Genomic DNA, 26,161 nt, shown 5'->3' on the forward strand with positions numbered 1-26,161 from the left:
ACACACATGCGCGCGCGCGATTGAAGTTGTATATTACAGATATTAATTATACATATAACATCGTACCCAAAGGGTTGAATGTAAAAATGACTTGTAGGCAAATATTTGTAATTAATTTTATTTTTAGAAAGACATCTGTTTCTGTGCATGTTAAAATACATCAAAACTATTTACATGGATATGATAGAAGTTTTTGCGAATATGTGTGCTCATTTATATAACATATTTACACACATATACAAAACTTATTATATTAAATATTTTAATATTATAATTCCTTCTGATAAATATATATATATACGTTTTATTTATAATCAGTGCTGATACATTACGTTTATATTAATTCGTTCTGATATGGAGTTTCTTGTGCCTCAGCATTTCGATAGGTGTGAGATATAATGTTTTTGAACAATCAGGACATTCGTATGCTTGACTATTAGGCTTATGAGCGACATTTTCTCCTTCTTTATCAACACTAGTCACATTCGCGGTTATACAGGAATTCTGATGCTTAAGCTTCTCTATGCACGATAAAATTGTTTGAAAATCACAGTTTGGACACTGCCACACGGTCTCGTGCATTTCCGCAACGAGTCGTTCGCTCCACTCGCTTTCTTTTATGCTGCAACAGGAAGTTATAATTGAAATTTTATTAGTGAAAAATTATGAAATATTCCCAATAATATTTAATTTTATGTAATTCAACATATTTTTCATTATATTTCTTTGTATAGTGACACGTAACACATATAAATAATCGCAATAAATATACTGTACGTTAAAATAAAATAGTCTTACCAATTATACGTAACATTATCTGTCACGTGAACTCCACCTTTAGTTATATTTGGCGTACTGCTGAAATCGGATTGAAAAGGATTAGGTTCTATATTTGCATCATTATTATCGTTCCCAACGTATATGGTTTTCAAATCGGCTGGTAATAATCGTTTAATCGTGTATGGCACTGTGGTATACATATATTCAATTAGTTCTTGCGTGAGACTTTGTTCAATTATATTGAAATCTTTTCTCTCGTTACTTGAAACATCGGAAGAGCCTAAAATAACATTTATATTAACTTTCTGACCGTGTAAACTGAGCAAATATTATTAGAGATATCAGAAGTAGACTCAATAGCCCAAAATATGTCTTTTACCTTGTAATTGCTGATTTAACAAAAACTCCCACTTGTTCCTCAATTTAATAGCTTTCAGCAATAGATTCTGACCGTTATCAAGAACGGGGAATTCCAGCATTAGCCACGAATCGCATACTATTCTATAAGATATAAAAATCACTTTTTATAGTATATTAAAAAATATCGTTTATTAAAAAAATAGAAAAAAAAAGATTGTGCGTAAAAACAATATTACGTTACATTACGCATGAAAATGTAAAGTTAAAATTAGCAAAACTCACATTGAACATATACCGTTTGTATCTATTTCGCGTGCGAATAGCAGTAAAGTTTGCGCGGCTGGTACTCTCAAAGTATTCACTAAATATGGTTTTGTAGTCTCCAACAGAGACCTGTTAATAATGTTAATATTTTATTAAGTTCGTATTTAATAAGTCACGCTGCACAGAGCTGCAAGCATAGCCGGAAACTTACAAATATGCTAATATTTGATGTTTGGAGCTGACAGGAGTTTTGTTCTTAAATCCCGGTACCGATACGATATCCGTTTCCTCGATTTGTAAAACTTGTGAGTTGTTCCCGAAGAAGCTCATTGGGTGTAAGGCGACGTACGGTTTCGCTTTCGTATGAAATAATTGTTCGCTCATTGACTAAACAATGACGCAAAATACATTGCGTGAATAATTCAGTAATAATTTTTTTAGAAAATAAACATTAATTAGCAATTTGTTTATATATATATATATATATATACACACACACACACACACATCAAAATGATTCTAACAAAAATTTCATATATGTTATTCTAATAATTATAAAGAATAGAAAAATAATCCTCGGAAACCTTGTTTTACCTTGCAATAATTAAATTCGTCAGCACAGGCAAATTGGGGGTACAAACCGCTGCACAATATCAATTTCAACATTGTCAGATCTTTATAACTGCATGCGGTGGATGCCGTTAAAAGATTTTGCACTTGACTCGAGTCATTTCTCATTCGAAATTCTATATCTTTTATGTCGAACTCTCCATTAGCTTCATCATTGTCTTCCAACTGTATATCAAACGTCTCTACTTTCAATTGTTTACGCTTTCTCGGTTCATTTTGTTTGTAAGTTCTTTTAAGAGACTTCAGGAGTTTTAATTCCCCGTGTCTTATCGCGCGTTCTGCGCTAGTCATAGAAGAGTTGGATTTTGAAGGACTGTTGAGCAAATTGCAATCCTGCGACGTCACAAATGATAATATTAGAAATATTAAGCACATAAATTAGTAAGATTTGTAATTTGTCTGTATTGCTTAAAATATATTGTCTATATCTTTTGAATAATTATCTATATTCTATAAGTATCTATTAGTCATAAAAAAGAGATATGCGAACTAACTTGGAGTAATTCCTTAAATTGGGTCCTCAATTTTGTCATTTCGTAAAATCGTTGTTCCTCCAAACCTCTCCTTCTACACCATTTTCTGCTACTATTGCCACTACTTCTATATTCTTGCGAGTTTTCTTGCTTCACCTCCAGCCATTCTTTAAACGCGTTCAGTAACGTTATTGGATCACCGTGATCAGACTCTAACTTCTTTCTAGACGTCTGCAATATCGTTAATATTGTCTCATCGCGAAATTCATTCCACGGCACAATCATTTCGTACATTATTAATGTTAATTACCTCGCATTCGGCGTCTCTGTACGCTCTATTGGTAAACGGCGTTTGTACACTTAGAGCTGCAGCTAACGACAATACGGGCTCGACTTGATGAAAAATGGATCCCATGATTAGCATCTTTCCTATTGTAATATCGACCGGTAAGCGTGCTAAAGTTTTACCAATGCACGTGATCTTTTCGTTATCTGTCAGCGCACTCTGATAAAAGAATGATTAATTTTACATTGTTATATTTTGTGCGAGGAAAATAAACACATATATACATATATAATTCAAATACCAACGTGATCTTTCAATGATAATATAGCATTTTCTATACTGTCAGCCGGCGGCGGCTCTATAAACGGGAATTTCCGTGCATCGGGAAGTCCCATCGCTATCATCTGCAATAGGGAAGAATCCAAAGGCACGCGTTGCAATTCCGGCGTTGAATATCTTTCCAATATCTTGTATTCCTCCTCTGAGTAAATTCTATGGAGAGAGTCTTGTTTATTTTCGGAGACATTTTTGGACAGACAATCTTTAATTCACAATTATCGTTAAGTTACCTGTAACAAACGCCAGGACCGGTTCTACCTGCTCTTCCTTTCCTTTGCTCCGCGCTGGCTTTACTTATCCAGAACTCCTTTAACCTTTGCATTTTACATGATGGATCGTAACTCATTTCTTTTACTTTCCCACTGTCAGCGACAAATCTGATCCCGTCGATGGTAATGGACGTTTCCGCAATGTTAGTTGCAACAACGCATTTTCTGACACCCTTGGGTGCATAATCGAACACCTAGAGAGAGACGAAAGCAAAAGAGGAAAAGTATATAGTAGAAAAAAAATATAACGTAAAAAAGACTCATAAAAATAGTATCACAGGAGAAGAGAGGGTACTTTGTCTTGTTCAGCGATGGAGAGGGTACTGTGAAGTGGTAAAACTATCCAATTATTCTTCTTCATGCTATACTCCTTGGCAGCATCTACGACCGCAGTAATCTCACTTATTCCACTCAGGAATATTAACAAATCGCCTTTCTCGTCGGCTGTAATATTTTCAACATTGTGATCACTGTGATATATTTATAATTTTACTTGCAAGTAACAAAAATATTATATATATAATTTTAATACGTGACACTAGTCTAATCTCATTGTCTCATTACGGTATACAATTAAAGTAAAATTTTTCTTACCTGGATATTTTTCATCAATTATGTGCATTATTTGCACGTACGGGCTTGGATTGAATCTGTCATTTTTGTACTTGATATCATCCACAGTCACAGGACGATAGAGCAACTGAATGGGATATAATCTTCCAGGAACCTAAATATATACAGGAGATCTCAATGTTACCAACAGACTATTTTTCAATATCAAAAATAAAAAGATATTTAAGAAGACAGTTAAAGGACTATTTTAGATTACTAAAGTTTTATGATACAATATTAACTTACTTCTATTATTTTAACATCTTCCTTCGCGAAATAATTACTAAAGAGCTCAATGTTAATAGTGGCAGACATTAGTACTAGTTTCAAGTCCGGCTTGTGATATATAATACACTTCATAATGCCCAGCAAGAAATCCCCATGCAGATGACGTTCGTGTACTTCATCCAAGACCACCACATCGTACGCAGATAATGCTGATTCACTTGACATCTGTGTGAGACGTTGTTTTTAAAAACTCATAAAGTCTCTCGAGATGATGAAATAATTTATGGATAGCGGAATACTCACTTGTCGTAGCAATAAACCTTCCGTTATGAATGTGATGTTCGTCTCCTGGTTTTTTTGCTTTTCAAAGCGTATCTGATATCCAACTTTGTTAAGATTCTCGCTCAACATTTCAAAAGCAACTCTCTTTGCTAAGGATATGCACGCTATTCTCCGAGGCTGTGTGCACGCTACGTATGTAAATAAATCATGAATTAAAATGTGCTTTATTTTGCCAAACAGATAGTGCCGTTGAAGACATTCTACACTTAGATTTAGAAATAAGTAACACTTGTCATGAGATTACTTCACCTATTTTCTGAAAACCAGCTTCGCACAAGTATTGAGGGATTTGAGTAGACTTGCCGCAACCAGTATCTCCTGCTATGATGACCACCTTCTCGTCCTTTACACTTTTAATGATTTCTTCTTTGTATTGCGTTACCGGCAAATTAGCCTGCATATCCCTGAGCTTTTTCAATTTGTTGAATTTCTCCCGTTGGTTAAAGTCCAGATATAAGACTATCACATTCTTGAACTTCAACAGACGCGACCTCGTCAATTGTTCATCCTCTGAGATACGTGTGAACAATTCTGCGTAAGATAAATTAAGTCTAAAATTCAGGCAATGAGACTTGTGATATTTCTCAGGCACTCCTATAGAGTTCAGAGCAGAAGTGACAGTTGATTCGTCGCTATCGTCTAATTGTTTCTTCACAGTTTCGTATTTCTCCATGAATTTCCAAAAGTCAGTGACGTCATGAATGAGATTTGGATTCGCTACAAAAACCTTGTTCAATATATGCTTGTAATTGCTGAAGTGGAAGTCCTCGTCAATCTGTTCGTGATGATCTCGCAATTTGGAATATGTTTGACTAGAAGACACACGCATTTCCTGATCGCTTGGCGAAGATTTTGATGATTTGTGTTTCTTGCTTTCATAATTCTCATATTTCCTCCTATATTTGTTACTTTCATTTGTATGCTTGTGGGAAGGTAAACGCTGTTTTGCTTCGTTTCTTGACATTTTCTGCTTTTGACTTCTCTCAATTTTTGTACCTGAAATTATTTATATTGCACCGATCAATGTACTAATTCAAAATACTTTCGTAAATGTATATTGATGAATATATTGATGAATGTATAACCTTACTTTTTATCTATATAATCAAAACATAAGTTTGAGCACTTTAATCGTACTTTTCGTACTGTTACATTAGCTCTGTTCTTTGTACTTGCACCACTTAAACTGACTTATATTTCTCGTACTTAAAATGGAATGAATATAGATGAGACTTTAGAGAGAAAAAGAGAAAGAATAAAAATTGGTAGCAAACAGAACGAGTTCACACAAACCTATAGTAAGTTAGGTTAGATTTAGACAAACTTCCGTCATCATTTAGGATACTGAATTTTATTACATTGTTTCTTCTTATTCTGCTAATTTCTCTCATTTTGATATTGTCTAACAAAATTAGAAAAAATTTATGCAAGTCTTATGATACGTTGATTCTAATCAATTCTAATATACAGGTAAGACGGTGTCAAGTGTTGACAGGTGATTAATCTAGTAAATAATGCAAGATTTCGAGATTGTACCGAGTAGAAGATAATCCTATAATAAATTTTAGTTAAAATATACTTGAATATATAAGTTACGATACAAATTGATTCTGTATGGGGAAAATTTTTAATTAAAGTGTTTCACAAGAAGTATCTAATATAACCTTAAATCAATGATGCGATATACAAGCTCAAACTCGGAAAAGAAATACGCACGTTATTGCGTTCTGCAATTGGAGAGATATTTAAAAACTCAAAGCCATAACAAAGCTTTGTATGTATATTTTTTGGCCTTTTTTGCAGGTATTGAAAGCTCTATAGCTGTCAGATAAGAATGGCTTTGGTTATGTCCAAGAAACAGGACAAAATGGACAATAATATTGTCGCCGTGAAAAGTAAAGTGGGTATACAGACTGAATGCAAGAATGTTACACTATTGTTATTATTAAATTATGCTTTGCAGTTTGATGCCGATATCATCCGATTTTCCATGAATCGAAATGAGCCTATGAGATACGAAGAGTTTGGGATGCTTCTAGCACAGCGCCACGCTATAGGAAAAGATTTTAATTTTTCAATATGCCACGCGGATACTGACGGAGATTTGCTTCCCATAAATAATGATAATAATCTGGCTAGAGCTTTGCTAGCTGCCAGATGTTTGTTAAGAATATTTATTCAAAGAAAAGGTAAGGTGATGTTTTATTTTGTCTTTTGCATATTATAGTAATATTAAGAAAATTGCTATTATTATTGGAAGAATAACAGTTATTCATTATTATGGATAGGTGATGGAACGTGGGATAATGTACATGGGACAATAAAAACAAAAAATTTTATATCTAGTATATTGGGCACACCTGGAAGACCGAAACCTATTGCTATTTCAAATCCACATGATTTTAGACAAGTAAGCTTTAAGTCTCGTTACATTTTTCTTGTGTATTTTAATCGATTGATTTGTCATAGAATAATCGCGTTTTGCTATTAGGTGTCCGCCATTATCGACGTCGACATTCTGCCAGAAACTTGTCGACGGGTACGTCTTTTAAAACATGGTTCGGACAAACCTCTAGGATTTTATATCAAGGACGGCGAAAGTTACCGCGTACTGCCACCGTCTGCTGGTGGAGGAATCGAAAGAGTTCCAGGAGTATTCATCAGTAGATTGGTGCCAGGTGGTCTAGCAGAGAGCACAGGACTTTTAGCTGTAAACGATGAAGTCCTGGAAGTAAACGGTATAGAAGTTGCAGGCAAAACGCTTGACCAAGTAAGTATCAGAAAAATACTTTATCAAGCTATGTAACATTACAAAGTATTTTATGCAGAGCATTATAGTTGTTGCAGAGTGCACACTTATACAATATACTTATAAAATTTTTTTCAAAACAGGTAACGGATATGATGATAGCAAATTCATCTAATCTCATCATAACTGTCAAACCAGCAAACCAGAGGACAGCGTTATCCGTATCTCGTCACGGTTCATTCTCGCGCAACAGCCAATTGTCAACAAGAAGTCACCAGTCTACACAAAGCGCCGACAGTGATGAGGAGACGGATGAAATTGTTGATCTCACGGGCTTGACGGTGTAGGACGCTCCGACATCATCCACGTGGAGCACCGTCACCATTATCGTTACAGCATCATGTTTATCGAATTGTACATCAAATAGTTATTATTCTGCTTCATGTATGTTCTTATACGCATATATACTTTAATATATATTATATTACTTATATTATTTATTATTTTATATTTATGCGTATTTCTATACGCGTTATACATTTATGTTGTATGTATTTTTATTAAAATTACTTTACGTTTATTGTAGCCATAAGCATTTTATTATATGCACATATATACACACACACACATGTATAATATATTTTTACAATATATATTTTTTAAATATTGTAATATATTTTATAATTTATTTTAACATAGTGATAAATCGATTTTCGATCTCAAGGTGTAAAAGGATGTCAATTCTCTGTCTATTTCGCTACATCTCTCAACAGCAGCGACGCATAGTGACAATAGCACGAGTGAAATTCTGTGCACTCCCCCCCCCCCAACTGAAATTCGATATCGTTTCTAGACTTGTGTGTAAGACCTTGAAAATCATAGAGAAGTGCTACTGCTGTCTCTGTCGCACTTGACACCCTTTTACACTTTGTAACCAAAAATCGAAATAAAATCCACATTAAGCAGACCTACCCCACTACTATCACTTCTATCCCAAAAGCTTTTCTATTTGTGATTCTAGAAAAAACTGCTTCTGACAAAAGTTGTTTGATTTTCGACGAATATCCGAGACTCTTTTTCTCAAAACCAAGGCTTTTTACAAAAGTTATTCTACATTTTCTACTCATTCTTTTAGAATCATTCCCTTCTTGCTGGTACTGCCAGTTCAGAGGCACATTATATATATGTATATACACCTTTTTCACAGTTTATCTACTACTATACTTTTACTATAATAAAATAAATATTAAAAAAATATATATATATTGTAAAAATATATTATACATGTGTGTGTGTGTATATATGTGCATATAATAAAATGCTTATGGCTACAATAAACGTAAAGTAATTTTAATAAAAATACATACAACATAAATGTATAACGCGTATAGAAATACGCATAAATATAAAATAATAAATAATATAAGTAATATAATATATATTAAAGTATATATGCGTATAAGAACATACATGAAGCAGAATAATAACTATTTGATGTACAATTCGATAAACATGATGCTGTAACGATAATGGTGACGGTGCTCCACGTGGATGATGTCGGAGCGTCCTACACCGTCAAGCCCGTGAGATCAACAATTTCATCCGTCTCCTCATCACTGTCGGCGCTTTGTGTAGACTGGTGACTTCTTGTTGACAATTGGCTGTTGCGCGAGAATGAACCGTGACGAGATACGGATAACGCTGTCCTCTGGTTTGCTGGTTTGACAGTTATGATGAGATTAGATGAATTTGCTATCATCATATCCGTTACCTGTTTTGAAAAAAATTTTATAAGTATATTGTATAAGTGTGCACTCTGCAACAACTATAATGCTCTGCATAAAATACTTTGTAATGTTACATAGCTTGATAAAGTATTTTTCTGATACTTACTTGGTCAAGCGTTTTGCCTGCAACTTCTATACCGTTTACTTCCAGGACTTCATCGTTTACAGCTAAAAGTCCTGTGCTCTCTGCTAGACCACCTGGCACCAATCTACTGATGAATACTCCTGGAACTCTTTCGATTCCTCCACCAGCAGACGGTGGCAGTACGCGGTAACTTTCGCCGTCCTTGATATAAAATCCTAGAGGTTTGTCCGAACCATGTTTTAAAAGACGTACCCGTCGACAAGTTTCTGGCAGAATGTCGACGTCGATAATGGCGGACACCTAATAGCAAAACGCGATTATTCTATGACAAATCAATCGATTAAAATACACAAGAAAAATGTAACGAGACTTAAAGCTTACTTGTCTAAAATCATGTGGATTTGAAATAGCAATAGGTTTCGGTCTTCCAGGTGTGCCCAATATACTAGATATAAAATTTTTTGTTTTTATTGTCCCATGTACATTATCCCACGTTCCATCACCTATCCATAATAATGAATAACTGTTATTCTTCCAATAATAATAGCAATTTTCTTAATATTACTATAATATGCAAAAGACAAAATAAAACATCACCTTACCTTTTCTTTGAATAAATATTCTTAACAAACATCTGGCAGCTAGCAAAGCTCTAGCCAGATTATTATCATTATTTATGGGAAGCAAATCTCCGTCAGTATCCGCGTGGCATATTGAAAAATTAAAATCTTTTCCTATAGCGTGGCGCTGTGCTAGAAGCATCCCAAACTCTTCGTATCTCATAGGCTCATTTCGATTCATGGAAAATCGGATGATATCGGCATCAAACTGCAAAGCATAATTTAATAATAACAATAGTGTAACATTCTTGCATTCAGTCTGTATACCCACTTTACTTTTCACGGCGACAATATTATTGTCCATTTTGTCCTGTTTCTTGGACATAACCAAAGCCATTCTTATCTGACAGCTATAGAGCTTTCAATACCTGCAAAAAAGGCCAAAAAATATACATACAAAGCTTTGTTATGGCTTTGAGTTTTTAAATATCTCTCCAATTGCAGAACGCAATAACGTGCGTATTTCTTTTCCGAGTTTGAGCTTGTATATCGCATCATTGATTTAAGGTTATATTAGATACTTCTTGTGAAACACTTTAATTAAAAATTTTCCCCATACAGAATCAATTTGTATCGTAACTTATATATTCAAGTATATTTTAACTAAAATTTATTATAGGATTATCTTCTACTCGGTACAATCTCGAAATCTTGCATTATTTACTAGATTAATCACCTGTCAACACTTGACACCGTCTTACCTGTATATTAGTCACCTACCTGTATATTAGTGTCATAAGACTTGCATAAGTTCTTGTAATTTTGTTAGACAATATCAAAATGAGAGAAATTAGTAGAATAACCAAATATGCAAAGCAAGTGGCACAAGTGAGAAGAATGAAAGAAATAGGTAGGACTGGGATAGGCGTTGTCGAAAAAGACAAAACCTCTCTTTTAGTAGCACGGTTTAGTTTTAATACATGGAAACACTATGTACAAACGTTGATTTATTCAGATTTATAAACCTAAAGCCAATTAAAACTTGAAAGGAGGATAGGCCGCAGTTCTACGAGTAAAGGAATTTAAGGAGTGAGCTCTCGATAATTTAACTATCTGACAAAGATAGCTATACCTGTATCCAACCGAACTTTCCTAAGAGTGTGCAACTCTCCTCACGCGTCCAGCCTTTTATAAGATCGGTCCTTCTGCTTATACGTGCTCTTATCGAGACGTAACGAAATAATATAAGAGGGATACGGTATATACTCAGTGCCTTTATTAACAACTCCAGAGATATTGCTGGTACAAGTTACAAACGGGAATTGATTAAAACTAAAAACTACAGCTAAAAGTTAGAGTAGAAAAATCGTCATAAGGGAGGTGCACCCGTAAGGAAGGGGAAAGGAATTTACAATGGTTAGTCCTGACGCATATTTATGATATAGGGCTCATTTATGACATATTTGGTTCAAGGATGAATCAAGATGAATCAGCAGCGCGAAAAGGAATTCGGAGCTTAGGCATATTCTAATAAATCAACTTTCTACGAGGAAGGATACAAGTTTAGTACACTAAAAAAATGAATGCCCAGGTTACGGCACGTAACACTTTCAGGAAGGTCCAGAAGTTTCTGATAATTATAGTTAACTTCCGGTGTTTGTTTAAACTAACTAAACATTGAAATTTTCGAATTACATGGTTTTTAGATATATAAAAAACTATAAGGAATTATTACATCTTTTAATATCATATATCGCAATATCATATTAATATTTAATATCATATGTTTAAAGATCAGTCTTTGGCACATGTGCTTTTAATCAGAATTGCTTTTTCGTCACCATCTCTCTCTCATTTTGCCAGAATCTTGCCGTCATCTTGTACATACAATTCCTTTTCACTAGATATGTTTTATAAATATATTATGAATTGTGAATTTTTGAAGCAAGCAACTAATTTTGTGTCATATGTATGTTTTGTATGAAAAATTGTATTCACAGAATTGGCAGAATTCTATGATTATATCATTACTTTTGTATAAACTATTTTTAATAAGAGTATTATAATAAAATAAAGTTATGTTATATTACGCGGTAATTAACACCATTTTGATTTTTAATTTATATTTTCTAAAGGCACTATGACAGATGGCGTTACTAACGCTGCTGTACATTTTTAACACGGGAGTTTGACCATCTTGTATCTTACTTTCTTCCGCCGTGTTCATGTCTACGATCACGATCAAATTTTATTGTAACGTGACGTGTAATTGTTAATCAAGATGCAAGTACCGCCAATTTTCATGGAATCGCCGTTGGACGATCAGGTATTTGCTAAAAATCGCATAATAAATAAAGCAACATATCTTTTTTATATATTTATTATAAATCAAAGGATACCTCTGCGACTTGTCAGCTGTAATTTTGAGGTTATCTCATAGCATATTCGAAACTTTCAAATACTAAAGCACATCAAATTAATATTTCTAATTGAATAACAATAATTTTGAACCATCACGACAATCTTTGTACTCAATGCATTCCTTAAAAAATTAGTATGTATGTACATACTTATTCATTGTTAATTGTTACTTTTACTAGGCGCAAGAACTAAGGGTATATTTTAAAAGTCTTGGCGCAGAAATTAGCGAGGAAAAATCTCCTAAAGGCATAGAGGACGATTTACATAAGATTATTGGAGTGTGTGAAGCATGTTTCAAAGAGGGTAATGAAAATGAGATAGAAACAGTGTTGAATGATATTGTTTCTATCATGATCTTGGTAAGTTTAGACCTTGATACTTTATTAACTTCGTTCAATGATAATCACTCACTACTTTTTTTTATGTTTTCGAATATTTTGTTTCAGATACCTACAGAACGTGCAGAGAATTTAATTCTAGCATTCTGTGAGAAGCTCGTAAAAGCGCCTGGATACAAACTTGGATTGGTGTGTTTAAAAGCGTAAGATATTGTTACTTTTGCACACTAATAAATACATAATTCGGTAATCTTTAGTAATTTGATAACGAATGGTATATGCTGCAGTTTGTGGCTGCTGTTTCAATCCCTTGCCGATGATTCTCCGATGAGATATCATGTTTATTACCATCTGGTGCAAATAGCCCGCAATGTCGATCAAGTCAAGGCTGTGTACAGCGGAATAGATCAATTGAAACAGCAATTTGCTTCCTTTCCGCCATCAAACGAACAGATGCAAAAATTGTTGCGTTTGTTACATGAGGTTCTGTTGAGTTGCAAACAAGGGTAATTGTATACTTTATATCTATGTCATTACGTCACACAATTGATTGATTATTAAAGACATCCGATCCAGAAGAAAAGAAATAACTTTTAAATAAGAAAATGGGGCAAACTTGATAAATAAGATATAAATATATATTGCATATAATATCTCAGTGTAATTGTTTAGAGAACAAGCGGCGGCAGTAATGGTCGAGCTGTTAGGCACTTACACGGCAGAAAATGCTTCCGCAGCAAGGGAAGACGCGCAACGCTGTATATTAGCTGCATTAGCGGATCCAAATACATTTTTACTGGATCCGCTTCTGGCTTTAAAACCCGTGAGATTCTTGGAGGGCGAACTAATACACGATTTACTCCTCGTGTTCGTGCAAGATAAATTACCAGCGTATCTACATTTCTATCAACATCACAGAGAATTTGTTGAGCATCAGCTTGGTAAACGTTTACTTTGATATTGATAGTTAGTCTTTTTTTTACTTTTATTTTTATCTTTTTATTTTTCAATTATAGGATTGAATCATGAGCAAAACATGAAAAAGATGAGATTATTGACCTTTATGCAACTCGCGGAGACAAATCCAGAAATGTCCTTTGATACGATACAAGAGGAATTGCAGATTGGTGAATCCGAAGTAGAGAGCTTCATTATTGATGGTATGTAATTCCTCTATATTATTTAATATTTTATTTATAATAATATATTTAATTACTGTATTAAGAAAAAACAATATTATATGATTTGACTTATTTGATACAATAACTGCAAAAAGTTAATGTCCATGCAAAATTTTTGATTTGCAACAATTAATAATTACGCCCTCATAAACAAAGTAGTTACCATTATTTTTATCACTTATTTAAATGATGGTCAATTTTATGCTGGGCATATTAAATGGATCAGTACTGGCTCAGTAAAATTATATTTTTACGGAGTTATCGAAATATTCAACAATTTCACATTGCGGCTTAATATAGAAGAGAATTTGAAGTGATATTACAACATTTAATATTTTTATATTATTAATTGCTTGTTCTTCTCTAGTTTTAAAAACTAAGCTTGTGAGAGCGCGCATGGATCAAGCTGGCCGTAAAGTGTTAATTTCGAGTACGATGCACAGAACGTTCGGTCGTCCTCAGTGGATGCAGTTGCGCGATTTGCTCGTATCATGGAAAGCCAATCTCTCGGCCGTTCAAGATGGCATGAAAACCGTAGCTGCTGCGCAAATAGAACTCGCAGCGAAAAATAAGGCTACGCTTGCTCACTGAGAGCATTGTCACCTTGTAATCTTTACTGATTTTTGAATAAAATAAATGAATAAGACCTTATATAAGAATAGATAATATAATACTACACATGACGAGAGTAGTATAAATACCTGGACGTAATATTGGATCTCTGCAAGACAAACAAGGATTTGTAGAACTCTACATTTTTATAACATCTGGTTATAAATTAATTAACAAATCAATGTATGTATGGAAATTAGATATAGATTATATATTATTACAGTATTACATTCTAAAATTAAACTGCAAACATGTATTTATGTAAAAGACCGACTCGTTCATTCTGCATCTTATTTTTCTATGAAGTACATGTAATCTAAATCACTTGTCACAACACGCAAAATATATAAAAAGATGAAAAAATTTTCTTTTCACTACGTTTTTGTATTTCATTGCATTTAGCAATTAAAGATAACTGAAGATTAATTAATTATATGTTTAGGATAATTATTACTTTTAATGTAACAATTGACTCGGTCAATCATCTCGATATCGATTGCAAAATCAAATATTCACACGCTATTATGAAATAAACTATTATTACTTAGCAATTAATAATTTTTCCGAGGAAACGAGTTTTCGAACAGCGATAACGTAGGATAAGTTCACTTTCTAGACACACACGTGTAACACCTGTGATACAAAAAAATATTTTATTTAGTTCTTGCACACTGCTTAACTAAATATTTGGTTATCGAATCAATACATCAAAATGTAAAGGAAGAAATATTTTCGAAGTTAGCTATAATAATAAAATATATAATGTCAGAAGCATTTATAGTGTCATTTAACACATAGCATTTCTAATATCTGCATTAGACCCTTTATAATATATATAATTGTGTATAACTTCTACATAAGAAATTATAATTTATAAATCTTCTCTCTCTTACGATAATTGTAATTGTAACACTTATGTGCTAAGTTTTTCCATGATGTTAATTATATAAATTTGTTTACCCCTCCTTTCCCGAAAAAGGTATCTATATCAATAATTGACATCACTTTTCCATTCATCAATGGTGCTTTTCAATACAAGAGGAAAAAAGAATTATAATACAAATATTCGTAACAATTTTCAAATATTAACAATGCGAAGTAACACAACATAATCTTCACTACAAATTGCTGCATTATGTGTATGTAATAGTTAAGTAATTATTATATTGTTCCATGATATAGTTTGTAGGAGAAGGGATAATAATAACATAGAAATGTGTTGTTTTTTTACAGCATATACATCGTTGAGTGGCTTCATATCAAAATGAGAGTTACAGCATTTTTTAAATAGTTAGGCAATCACACACGGATATTTTAAATGCACGTTCTTTCACGTTTGTTAAGATTTTTATGCAGTTGCGTGATCTCCGATTTAGGTAGCGTATAAAATCCTTGCAGTAAATACATTGCGATGCTCGTGCAATGTACGTGTGCATCACTTAACTGGTCTAAATAGCTAAAATTCCTAAATTAAGGCATCCTCCCGGATTTCTACAAAATACGTACAGGGTGTTCCGTATTACAGAACCGACCGTATTTATTCTACGTACGTTTGTATACAGAAATCTTTTGTAGTCTTTTGTATGAAAGACAAATGATGATTAATGAAAAGAGTTATGATATATTGTATCAAAAGCACTGGGAGGTACTGAGCGTAGGACGTTCCTCGTTACAAATCTCGATGGATCAGATCTGAGTAGAAAATCGGGGTCGTGGTAAATCTCCGAATACCGTATCACCATGGACGCTCTTGGCTAAAGCTTTAATCGAAGCTCGAATATTGTGCGGATCTAGCGGGTCATTTGGCAACTGTAAAATTATTATAACAAAATAGAGTTAAATAAAAAATAAAGAAGAAAAAACGGAAGAGTATGGAAATTTTGAGTGCAATATCGTGAAAATTGTTCTATTCTTGCAGCATCCCTCCCCCCTCCCAAAGCGAAAACAAAAACCGAGCCAAAATTTGGCTCAAAATTTGCAGCCATTTGTAAGCTCTTTAATCAACAATTCCCATTTACTTTGGAGCGATCGGGAGAAACGTGTGTGTTCACTCAGCTCTCCTCTCTTCACAAGAAGAATTAAATTTCTGCCGAGAATGAAGAAACATTTTTGATGTATTGCACTCGAAAGTTTATAAATAGTTTCCAATCTTGAGCTAATCATTTTTTTTGTTCTCGCTTGAGGGGGAGGTAGCTGCAAATTGGCCAAAGTTTGTGCAAAGCTTTACCTGATCGTCGTCTTGGTCCTGCATTGTACGACGAATAATCGAAGTGAAAGCAGGTACGGTAACTGGAAGCGATTTAGCTAGCGTAGTATGACTGTCCCGTTGACCTTTGGGCATGCGGATCTCTTCATTCTGATCGGCATCTGTACACAATCAATGTCAATCGCGTTAATCGAAAATCTGATTTAAGATTACCGCTCTTGAAAGTAAGATAATGTCGTACCATCGGTATCGGATCCCTCCTCCGAAGACCAGAGAAACGATTGGCTGCCTGCATCTACATCCTCTATTCCTTCGAAAGGAAACAACGTTTCTGCATCGAGACTAATCGATTCCTTAATGCAAGCAGATGGATTCTTCTTCCTCGTACTATTTTCTCTCTGTAAGGTATACTTATTAATTATTAATGTGACTTTATGACAAACGAAGTTAATAATTAATTAATATTCGGTTTTTCTTAAGATTTCACCAAAATTATCAATCAAAGCTAAAATGTTTTAAAAAAAGCAGATAAAAAAACTACTCACGTTAATAGAATCTTTGGATGAATGTCTAACTGTTGTCTCATGTTTGGAGCATGAGCCAATAGAAGTTTTCGTATCGCTAGACGTTACATTGGACCTCAGATTCGTCGTATTAGCTACGGAGGTAGTCAAGGCATTTTGATAGTTGTCGGGAGTTGTCGGTGGGGTTTCTATGTTATTGGTTACTCTATTCGTCTCCTCTCCTCTATACACTAATCTACGGGAAAAGTAAGGCGTAATTATTGTCAGATAATAACAGCAATATACTTGTAAAATAATTCGCTATCGGAAAAAATTATACTTTGACAACAGTCTATGCTCGTTATGCGTTCTTTCGCGAAACTTCTCCAGCAGCTGATACTGCTCCGTGGTAAATGCACGTATTTTATCCTCTATCACCGATGTCTGACGTTGCACGGCTTCTTCCAGCTGCCGTTGCAATTCACTTAGGGTCACCTGAACTGTGTTAGGTAATTGCGAAACTAGAAAAAAAAATTCAATATACCATCGTCGAGTAATAGTTTAATTTTATTTTTTTTAATGTTGTTGCACGTATGTTACGCGCGTATCCACTTACCGGAAAATTTATTAGATTGCTGTAGATAGTCGTCCAGATCTTCCAAATTGTGATTAATTATTATTCTAAATACTGGACTGTAATCTGGATTAGATTTTAATCTATTTATCTCCTCCGAACATAGCTGAAACAGTACAATGGTCTAAATTAAATTTAAATTTCGAAAACTTGTATTTCAGATTTCGAAATGGACAGGCTTACATTTTTATTTTATATCATTTATTTATATTTATATTATTTGTTTATTATGAATAGCAAATGTGTGTCTGTAATCGATTTCACGTGTGAACACAATCATCTGATAAAAGTGTGACCGCTCAAAATATTTAATAAATATTTTTAAAAGCTACAGTGGTCAGATCTAATGAAGCAATATCAGTAAAGCACACGTATGCAGGTAAAACACAACTGCGTGTTAAACACAAGATAAATTATCTATAATGCTATACAATGAAAAGATTATTTCAGTCAATGTTATCACCTTCCATGAAGTATTACGTAACCAAAAATAAAGCCTTTTTTATGACCCGACTTGAAACTCACGGCAATATTGCTATTAATGAGAACTAAAGCGGCACCATATTCCCTGTGGACTGCATGAGTATACATTGAGCAATTGTAACAACGATGTACGATCCAAGATCCGACATTTCTTATCTCCACTAACCCTGGTTGTTCTTTAGTAATAGTTTCCAATTCTGGTATGCTTGCCAGATCCTGTTGAAGATAAGAAGAACATTTAAAGTATCAACTGTAACAGTACTTGTGATGCGAAAAAATTAATGCTAAATTTGTAGGAGGACTATCGCCGTAAAAGAATAATCGATATGAGTTGAGAGATGAACAATACACACATCCATACATGAATATGCGAATTTCGAATTTTCTGCTTCTTCAATCTTCTTCAAAGAATCATTGTAAGAATCAGATTGTCGATTCACAGTTGAAAGTCAAGAACAGGGGAAGCATATTTACCTCGTGAAAGAAAGCATCGGCGCGCTCTAGGTCAGTTAGTTCAACATTGACTCCTTGTAGCTCGGCGCCCCTGGACCTGATGGAAATGTTTAGACACTTGCAAGCGACGTGCATCCTTCCGGCAATATCAGCGAATCGCGTACAAAAAAAAAGAATCTTCTCACTCCTTACTTCTGTATTTTCTTCTCCCTTTCTTTTCTGTGAAATCAGAGGTAGTTTTCGTTAAACACTCGTGCAAGTATGCGACCACTCTAGATCGAACACTCGCGCGAATAGCCGTATGTATATGTGTGTGTGTGTGTGTGTGTATATCTTTCGCAATTTATTCTTTGAAAATCACCCTCGATCAAACGAATATATTTTACTTATCATCACCTGTCAACATCAAGAAACACTAAATGCACGCGCCGGTCTAATATCTCCCGATTTTCATGATTAGATATAACGAGAATCGCGACGAGTTACAGTTTATAAGCAGGTAGAATGCTTAATGTCTCTTTCAGAAATATACATAAACATATATATATATATATGTATATATACACATCACTCACACACACGTGACCAAAAAATAAGAAAAACAACGTTGTCGCCGATTGTTTCGTTAGCGGCTACGGCCAAGTGTTTCGCGGACGATCGATGTCGCAAGAAAACGGAACGAAATCTCGGAATCCGAGTCTCTCCGGTCGGCGACAGTGCTCGATCTAATCAACGAGAACCGTATCAGCCCGGATCATCAACGGGACAAAACATACAAGCTTAGCCGCTTCTGTTTATTGTTCACGGTTACAACGATGACGTGGTGGTGCACGGGGAGGGAGAGAGAGAGCGAGAGAGTACTAGAATATGCGGAATTGCGGATCGCGAGAACGAAAACAACGGAGATACGTCGGTCTTTCTTTCTCTCACGTCCTTCCCTCTCTTTCTTTTCTCTTTGCCGTTCGCAAAACAACAACGCGTGCTCGGTCGCTCACTACGACGGTTTTCACTCGATGTTTACGTTAAAAGTGAGGCGCAGCGACTAGCGTGTATGTACACATGAAATATTATTATTTGCACGTGTCCTCGCACGATACATACGTTAAACCGTGGACGTAACGACGCATGAGCAAGTAAGACAGCACAGTGACGAGAGAGAAGGAAAAGAGGCAAAGAGCGCAGCGCAGCAGTGTGTACAAAAATCTTCGATGGTCTCTCTCGACTGATCAAAATAGTGCGTGATTGTGCGTGACGAACAGCGAACAAGTGTGCAACAGTGTGTGTGTGTGTGTGTCTCGTTCTTGTAAAAGTGGGGGCGATTTTGCGCCACCTGGCCACCTGGGAATCGTACTTTTGAGGAATTCAAGTTGATTATTATTTGAATTATTTCTTGAATTATTTGAGCTCAACCCAGTTTTTCAAAGGAATTCTGTAAAATGACTGCACGGTATCGGCAAGAAGAGAAATGCCCATAAAGCCCCTATCAGACTGCGAAGGTCGATCCGACTGCCGACTCTCATCCAGCCAATCACAGCGAGGCGCCGACGCTGTGATTAGGCCCCGTCTACGATCAGTCGGAAGACGTAGTCGTATGTTGCTGGTCGTGTGTCGTCGATGCGGTGAGCCGGTGAGACGAGTCTTGCAGGCGCGGCTTTTGACGTGCGATGTCAATCTCTCTACGCTGTAAACATGCTGTTCTATTCGCTACATGATATTCTATTATATATTGTATATATAGGTATTTTATATATAAGTATTTTATGACAATTTATTATATTCATATTTAATTATACAATTATATACATATTTATATATACATATTAACAAAATGCAAGTAACAATTAAATAAAATCTGTGTAAACGCGATAATGAGCCATTTACATAAATACAAATTTACATAAATATTATATCAGTGGTAAGATCTATGTATATAATATACAATATCTACACAATAGTTAGGATTGTTGATAGAAGTTAATACGTATATAATACATTTGAATCAAGATTTAAATGCTATTATTGGAATGAGTTTTGCGAAATGCTACGATTTTAGTTATTAGATTCTATTTCCAGCTTAGAGATTTCTTTCCATTTGAAATATTCGTTAAAACGTATTGCAGCGTACCTAAAACAACCATGTTGAAATTTATTGCGTTAAGTTAATATTAATTGATGTGTGTTATAACATAATAATATATAATAATATAATAACGAAATATTTAAAAAAAAGAAATTTTAAGAAAGCGATAGATTATTTACAGATGATGCTTCTTTTGTATTAGTATCTCTTTATGAAGTTCATGAAATGAAATATATTAAAAATTGAGTGTTACTATTCATTATTATAATCAAAGCTACTATTTTTCTCTAAATTTATCTCTGATTTAAATGCCATGTTTCTCTTTCATTTAATAATAACATAATAAATTTAATCTACACAAATTTAATTACTAAGTTTTACTTACGTCAAAAAGTCACAATCAATGCATGAATGTTCACTCTGAATGACAGCCCAACAACCCCAAAAGAAATGTGATAAAGCAGCAAATTTACTAACTTGCCAATGCAATTTATTAATATCTTCCTCGAGCACGTTAGTCGTCTTGTTATACGTTTGTAAGTACTCTTTTAACCATGCCTTTTGAAAATATTCATCCGGGTATAAAGAGTAATTCGGCTCATCGAAACCTTATAAATTCAAAGATTAAAATTATATTTAACAAAATAATGATATATCTCATTAGTAAGGAAAAGAAGTAAATAAATTTTCTTTAATTTATTTCTCGATATTTCTGGAGTGAAGAACTTTCTTTGAAAGAATATATAATTACCAGCAAATTCCAAAAAATGATTAACTATATCAAATGCCTGATAATTGAGTGCAGTGTATTCATAATCGATGAAAACGACGCTCTCTTGCTTTCGATTGTACAATACATTTCCTAGTAAAAGATCATTATGAGCAAACACTATTGGGCTATTCACTTTCGAAAGTGTTTTCTCTAATATTTGGCACTCTTTTTCCAATGCTGCGTACGACGGTATTAACATTCTGCATCTTAAAACGAAAGCTATTATAAAAACTTGCAAAGGGGATACTACAGAAGCTAAATCTTTTGAGCATACTAAATAACTAGGAACTCACAGAAAAAAAAAATAACTTAAACGTATTATCCATAATATTATAAAGGATATCCAGAATATTATAGAGAAGTACAAAGAAATTAGCTGGGTCGCAAAAACTTATTATAATTACTCACTGTTCCTGCTTAAGGGGATCAGAAAATCTGCGAGGCATAAGTTGCAAAAATTTCTTCAGCATGTTCCAAATACAAGCTTCCCTTGACGCGGGTTCTTCATTCTCGAGTTTAAGACTGTGCATCTCGGCCATACGCCTCGCGATTAATGGATACACTGCGGCATCTCTAACAGTTTCGGTAGTCAGAGTTTCACCCTCCAAAAATTGATAAGCAAACCCATTGTTAAATGTAGCGTAAATGCAATGCGTATAACCGGCCTTATTTAAGATCTATAAGGAAATATTTATTATTATTATTATTATTATATACATAAATATTCAGCTAGCTGTATGTAAGACCGTGTGTACAACTACATACAAGCATAACATACGCGCACATACACGCACACGAGATATAAAACTGATCAAATCTTTACCTGAATATTTTGTATTTCACTTTTTCTGTCAATCAATAAATCGGTATTGTTGCCATAAATTCTAATTAGCACCATATCTGTATAATGCCCTGAATACCATATTCCTATCAACTTATTTGTTTTTCCATCAGTAAATGACTAAAACAGAAAATGGATATTCTCATATAGAATTTTCTTTTATTGATTTACGCATCATTAATAATTTCAACAGCATCTGTTGTCACACACACACACACACACACACACACGTAATAGTATTTGTTATTTATTAAAGCTTAAAACTGCATAAAGTCTTTCAAAAATTTTATGTTTTTTTAGATACTCCTACTTCACTCTTTTACTTTTGGAAATTTTTTAATTTTTATAAATAAACTTTAAAGAGAGAGAGAGAGAGAGCATTTAATAATTAGAATTTAACCACGTTTGATAAAATTAAAATTTAATTTAATTAAATTTAATTGTTCTTCAAAAAGCCCATTTTCCAAAAATGTTTATATTGTCTTATATGTATTGCCGATATATGTAGTCCGTTGACCGAAAAATCCGTGCGAATTTCTCAACAGATGTCGTTCAGTTCGACTAAATGTGCGCTACCTTCAGCACAATTTGTCAAGTACATATATGGTGTACTTATATCGAAAAGAACTGACATTTCAACACAAATTTATTATTTATTTATTTATTGAATAAAGTAACTACAATCGAGTAAATGCAAGTGTTTTAGCAGCAATTTGAAAATAATATTTTCTATTATAATGCTATTTTATTACCGTAAAGATAAAGATAACATTAAAAGTAAATTAAAGATATATGTCGTGTACGGAGAGAAGCTGTTAACGAATAAATGTGTCAGAAATGATTTACAAAATTTCATATAGGAGAATCGGATCTTGAAGATGTTTCTCCGCGTTCTAGTCGGCCAGTCATTATGGATGTCACCAGGATCAGCAAATCATCATTCGGGAGATCGCAGAAAAACTCAATATTGGCCAATCAATTGTTTCCGAGCACACACAAAGACTGAGATTAATAAAGAAGTTGAATATTAATATTAAATACTGCAGTTGACTGAAAACATTTAATGTACGCATTTTCATCTGTGATTTATTATTGAAAAGGAATGAAGAGACTTATTTTTGAAAAGATTGAGGAGCGTTTGGAAATGAGATGAATCATTATTAACTACACTAGGTCGATCTGCACGCGAACAAGATCATGTTCTGTATTTGATAGGAAGGATTGGAAGGAAACTATCCATTATGAACTCCTACCAAACAACCAGCCAGTTAATTCAGACAAATATTGTTCCCAGTCTAATCAATGAGAGGTAATTGATGAGAAGCGTCCAGAATTGGTTAATAGAAAGGATGTTACAACATGACAACAAATCACACTTTGCAGACCTAACAAGAATTATTGCAAGCTGGGATGTCTTGCCTCATCCACCGTATTCGCCCGACCTTGCGTCATCTGTTTTCCATTTATTCTGGTCGCTGCAGGACTCCCTCAAGAGTTTCATTCTTTAGATAAAATACATTAAAAATCACGTAGCCTTATTAATAAAAATCAAGAATTTTAGAATTTTTAGAATGATGCAGTTAGCTGAGAGATGGCGACAAGTTTTCAAAAAGGATGGTTGACATATTTGTTTTAATCAAATAAATTTATACACTTTTGCGTTTAACTTTTTCTAAAAGAAATTCGTACAGACTTTTTGGTCAACCCGATACATCCAGGCATTTAAATTGAGATGCCTAAATAGATAAAAAATAAAGCAAAATATTTCAGAAGAACCTTATAGGATTTCATTATATATTACATACATTATAATGATACATATTATATAATATGATATATTCTCTATATTTCATAATAAGTTATTTTTTAGATATTTATTAGTATTTACATATATATTTGTTATATGTATTATATTATTTCTCTTTAAATTTAGTTCTATTATTACTTATCAAATAGATTATTATTATTGTATATTTCATATACATTCATACTATAGATTCTTCTTATTATATTACTAATTAAAGATCCTATCTTATTAATGAAAATTATGTGGTAAGCTTATTATTTATCATTTTATAATTGTATAATATTCGTGTCCACGTTCTTATTCTGCTTCAGAGTCTCTTCAGCAGATAGTTTTTATATTGACTAGAAAAGCTTGTTTTAGTCAAAATAAGTAATAAAAACATATATACTGTTACTGCTTTTATTAAGTTTTACTTGTTCACATAATTGTATTATATCGTAAATTAAGAACTAAATATTATTACATTACCTTGAAATGCAGTTGATGTAAAGGCCATAATGGTCTAATCTTCTTTATAATGTCCTTGGCACCATCGGTAATTTTATTTTCGTCTATTGTAATGTCAAGATGCTCTTTGCACAGATCATTCATGATCATACGTTATCTATGTGATAACAGAATACTTCTGTATAAATACCAATGGAATTATATAATAGAGGATTTCAATGGAGCACAAATTTTATAGATTTATATTTTTCACAGTTTAAATTGCAAATGCAACTTGGAGTAAGTACTTTTTATTTAAAAATATATATATAACATCAATTGTTTTAGATTTTAAAAAATGTAACATAAAATACGAATTTGTTAGAAATAATGGAAATCTAAAAAAAACGAAGCGAAACTATCACACAGTAATAATAATAATATAACAATAGTATAACGTCTATATGTGAAAATTAGCGTAATATATATATCGATGTAGTGCCCACGAATGTTCTATTGTAACTAAGGAGGGAATTCCTGTTACATGCCATATATATTCATACTGATAAGTCGTGATAACGCTTAATTACCAATTATAGAAAATTGCCCTACCCTAAAGTACTATTATAGACTTCTACATATTTAATAATCTGCTTTAAAAGTGACAAATTATTAGTCATTGTATTTTATTTAAATGTTTACGTACATCAACGAATAAATGCACGAAATGTGGAATTCTGTTTTGTCAAATTTCTAGAACATTCTTCTATGTAAGCAGATAATTTTTGGGGTAAAACTCAAGGAGAGCGTCATTCTCTCCGATTTTGCTGAAATTTTACAATATTGCGTATTTTTGTGCATAAAGCATGAATATGTAAGTTCAAATCGTCGCTCTCAAGTAGAAAAAAAGGTATTAAGTGTTAAAAGGTTGTGAGGTTAGGAAATCTGTCATATCGACACGATAGGTCGCGTGATGGTTCTGATTGATAAGTTAGAAAAATAACATAATTTGAAATGTTGATTAGAAATGTCGTGTATTGGTAAGTTACGATGACAGGTATTCTAACCTCACAACTGTCACTTGTTAACACACGGTAACTTTTTTTTCTACTTGAGAGCGACTTGATTTTAACTTAGATATTCGCGTTTTACGCACCAAAGTGCACAATATTGTAAAATTTCCGTGAAATCGGAGAGGACGACGCTCTCCTCCAATTTTACCATTTTTTGAATCAGGTATTGCATTAGATTAGAATATCGTAAGGCCATGCTCAATAATTGTATTACTTATAACTATATTATATGTACCTTAACTTGTACCTACATATCAAGGAAATGAACAGATGTGTAGTGTTACACATATGTTATGTCAAGGTTGTAAAATAGCACATTGCACTTTATCATAGAATATATTATACACGCGTATTAAATAATCAAATTTTAGAAATAATTTGAGTAATAACTCCTATCGAGGGAATCATTATCGTCACATGATACAGACACACCTGACACTGTTTGCCATTGAAAAAAAAAGAAACACTTGTTTATCGGTAGGAATAACAGTGACGAGCGATCTGCAAATTGATCTTGGGGGCCTCTTGCACTGAACACGCAAAGCTACATTCAATATGTAGATACAT

The 26,161-nt window shown here is 33.6% G+C and overlaps 6 protein-coding genes across 17 annotated transcripts; 2 read left to right on the top strand and 4 right to left on the bottom strand.

Annotated features, from left to right (window-relative positions):
• Positions 1-104: 104 nt before the first annotated feature.
• On the bottom strand, positions 105-11,462 carry LOC105283480 (probable ATP-dependent RNA helicase DHX34). Of its 5 annotated transcripts, XM_011346266.2 has the most exons (17): positions 5,877-5,991; positions 5,674-5,788; positions 4,833-5,579; positions 4,545-4,711; positions 4,260-4,466; positions 3,996-4,128; positions 3,697-3,845; positions 3,363-3,595; positions 3,099-3,285; positions 2,818-3,012; positions 2,529-2,738; positions 1,999-2,367; positions 1,616-1,791; positions 1,423-1,533; positions 1,160-1,281; positions 799-1,060; positions 340-622 (listed from the first exon to the last, which is right to left on the bottom strand). In XM_011346266.2, the coding sequence occupies exons 3-17, from the start codon at positions 5,545-5,547 to the stop codon at positions 340-342; spliced, it is 3,519 nt and encodes a 1,172-aa protein (XP_011344568.2). In that variant the 5' UTR covers positions 5,548-5,579; positions 5,674-5,788; positions 5,877-5,991. The 5 variants fall into 5 exon arrangements, with proteins under 5 accessions (XP_011344566.2, XP_011344568.2, XP_011344569.2 ...); XM_011346264.2 differs by having other exon boundaries at positions 105-622; positions 5,674-5,881; XM_011346267.3 differs by lacking the exons at positions 5,674-5,788; positions 5,877-5,991 and adding an exon at positions 10,897-11,462.
• On the top strand, positions 5,930-7,917 carry LOC105287445 (partitioning defective 6 homolog gamma). The gene is made up of 6 exons (XM_026971667.1): positions 5,930-6,053; positions 6,387-6,483; positions 6,547-6,772; positions 6,872-6,993; positions 7,075-7,353; positions 7,476-7,917. Exons 2-6 carry the CDS (start codon positions 6,418-6,420, stop codon positions 7,677-7,679), a joined length of 897 nt encoding a protein of 298 aa, XP_026827468.1. The 5' UTR covers positions 5,930-6,053; positions 6,387-6,417; the 3' UTR covers positions 7,680-7,917.
• Positions 8,530-10,877, bottom strand: LOC105283482 (partitioning defective 6 homolog gamma). Its single transcript, XM_020033028.2, has 5 exons — positions 10,096-10,877; positions 9,807-10,032; positions 9,586-9,707; positions 9,226-9,504; positions 8,530-9,103 (listed from the first exon to the last, which is right to left on the bottom strand). The coding sequence occupies exons 1-5, from the start codon at positions 10,159-10,161 to the stop codon at positions 8,900-8,902; spliced, it is 897 nt and encodes a 298-aa protein (XP_019888587.1). The 5' UTR covers positions 10,162-10,877; the 3' UTR covers positions 8,530-8,899.
• A 467-nt stretch (positions 11,463-11,929) lies between the features above and the next one.
• On the top strand, positions 11,930-14,820 carry LOC105283483 (eukaryotic translation initiation factor 3 subunit M). Its single transcript, XM_026971630.1, has 7 exons — positions 11,930-12,090; positions 12,365-12,544; positions 12,632-12,726; positions 12,811-13,029; positions 13,196-13,464; positions 13,540-13,683; positions 14,072-14,820. Exons 1-7 carry the CDS (start codon positions 12,046-12,048, stop codon positions 14,293-14,295), a joined length of 1,176 nt encoding a protein of 391 aa, XP_026827431.1. The 5' UTR covers positions 11,930-12,045; the 3' UTR covers positions 14,296-14,820.
• Positions 14,821-14,957: 137 nt separating this feature from the next.
• On the bottom strand, positions 14,958-19,928 carry LOC105283484. 4 transcript variants are annotated; one of them, XM_011346271.3, is made up of 9 exons: positions 19,697-19,928; positions 18,617-18,814; positions 18,185-18,358; positions 17,642-17,765; positions 17,366-17,546; positions 17,068-17,281; positions 16,764-16,920; positions 16,544-16,683; positions 14,958-16,125 (listed from the first exon to the last, which is right to left on the bottom strand). In XM_011346271.3, the coding sequence occupies exons 2-9, from the start codon at positions 18,728-18,730 to the stop codon at positions 16,003-16,005; spliced, it is 1,227 nt and encodes a 408-aa protein (XP_011344573.1). In that variant the 5' UTR covers positions 18,731-18,814; positions 19,697-19,928; the 3' UTR covers positions 14,958-16,002. The 4 variants fall into 4 exon arrangements, with proteins under 4 accessions (XP_011344573.1, XP_011344577.1, XP_011344576.1 ...); XM_011346275.3 differs by having other exon boundaries at positions 19,372-19,928; XM_011346274.3 differs by having other exon boundaries at positions 19,171-19,928.
• Positions 19,929-19,952: 24 nt separating this feature from the next.
• LOC105283470 (ethanolamine kinase 1) lies at positions 19,953-26,128 on the bottom strand. Of its 5 annotated transcripts, none has more exons than XM_026971659.1 (7): positions 25,830-26,127; positions 24,564-24,720; positions 22,271-22,408; positions 21,856-22,124; positions 21,427-21,653; positions 21,153-21,283; positions 19,953-20,720 (listed from the first exon to the last, which is right to left on the bottom strand). In XM_026971659.1, the coding sequence occupies exons 2-7, from the start codon at positions 24,690-24,692 to the stop codon at positions 20,700-20,702; spliced, it is 915 nt and encodes a 304-aa protein (XP_026827460.1). In that variant the 5' UTR covers positions 24,693-24,720; positions 25,830-26,127; the 3' UTR covers positions 19,953-20,699. The 5 variants fall into 5 exon arrangements, with proteins under 5 accessions (XP_026827460.1, XP_026827455.1, XP_026827451.1 ...); XM_026971654.1 differs by having other exon boundaries at positions 20,615-20,720; positions 21,061-21,283; positions 24,564-24,699; positions 25,846-26,128; XM_026971650.1 differs by having other exon boundaries at positions 20,615-20,720; positions 21,061-21,283; positions 24,564-24,699; positions 25,830-26,128.
• Between the last annotated feature and the right edge of the window lie 33 nt (positions 26,129-26,161).

Source organism: Ooceraea biroi, chromosome 1 (assembly GCF_003672135.1).
Source record: "Ooceraea biroi isolate clonal line C1 chromosome 1, Obir_v5.4, whole genome shotgun sequence".
Taxonomy (NCBI): Eukaryota; Metazoa; Arthropoda; class Insecta; order Hymenoptera; family Formicidae; genus Ooceraea; species Ooceraea biroi.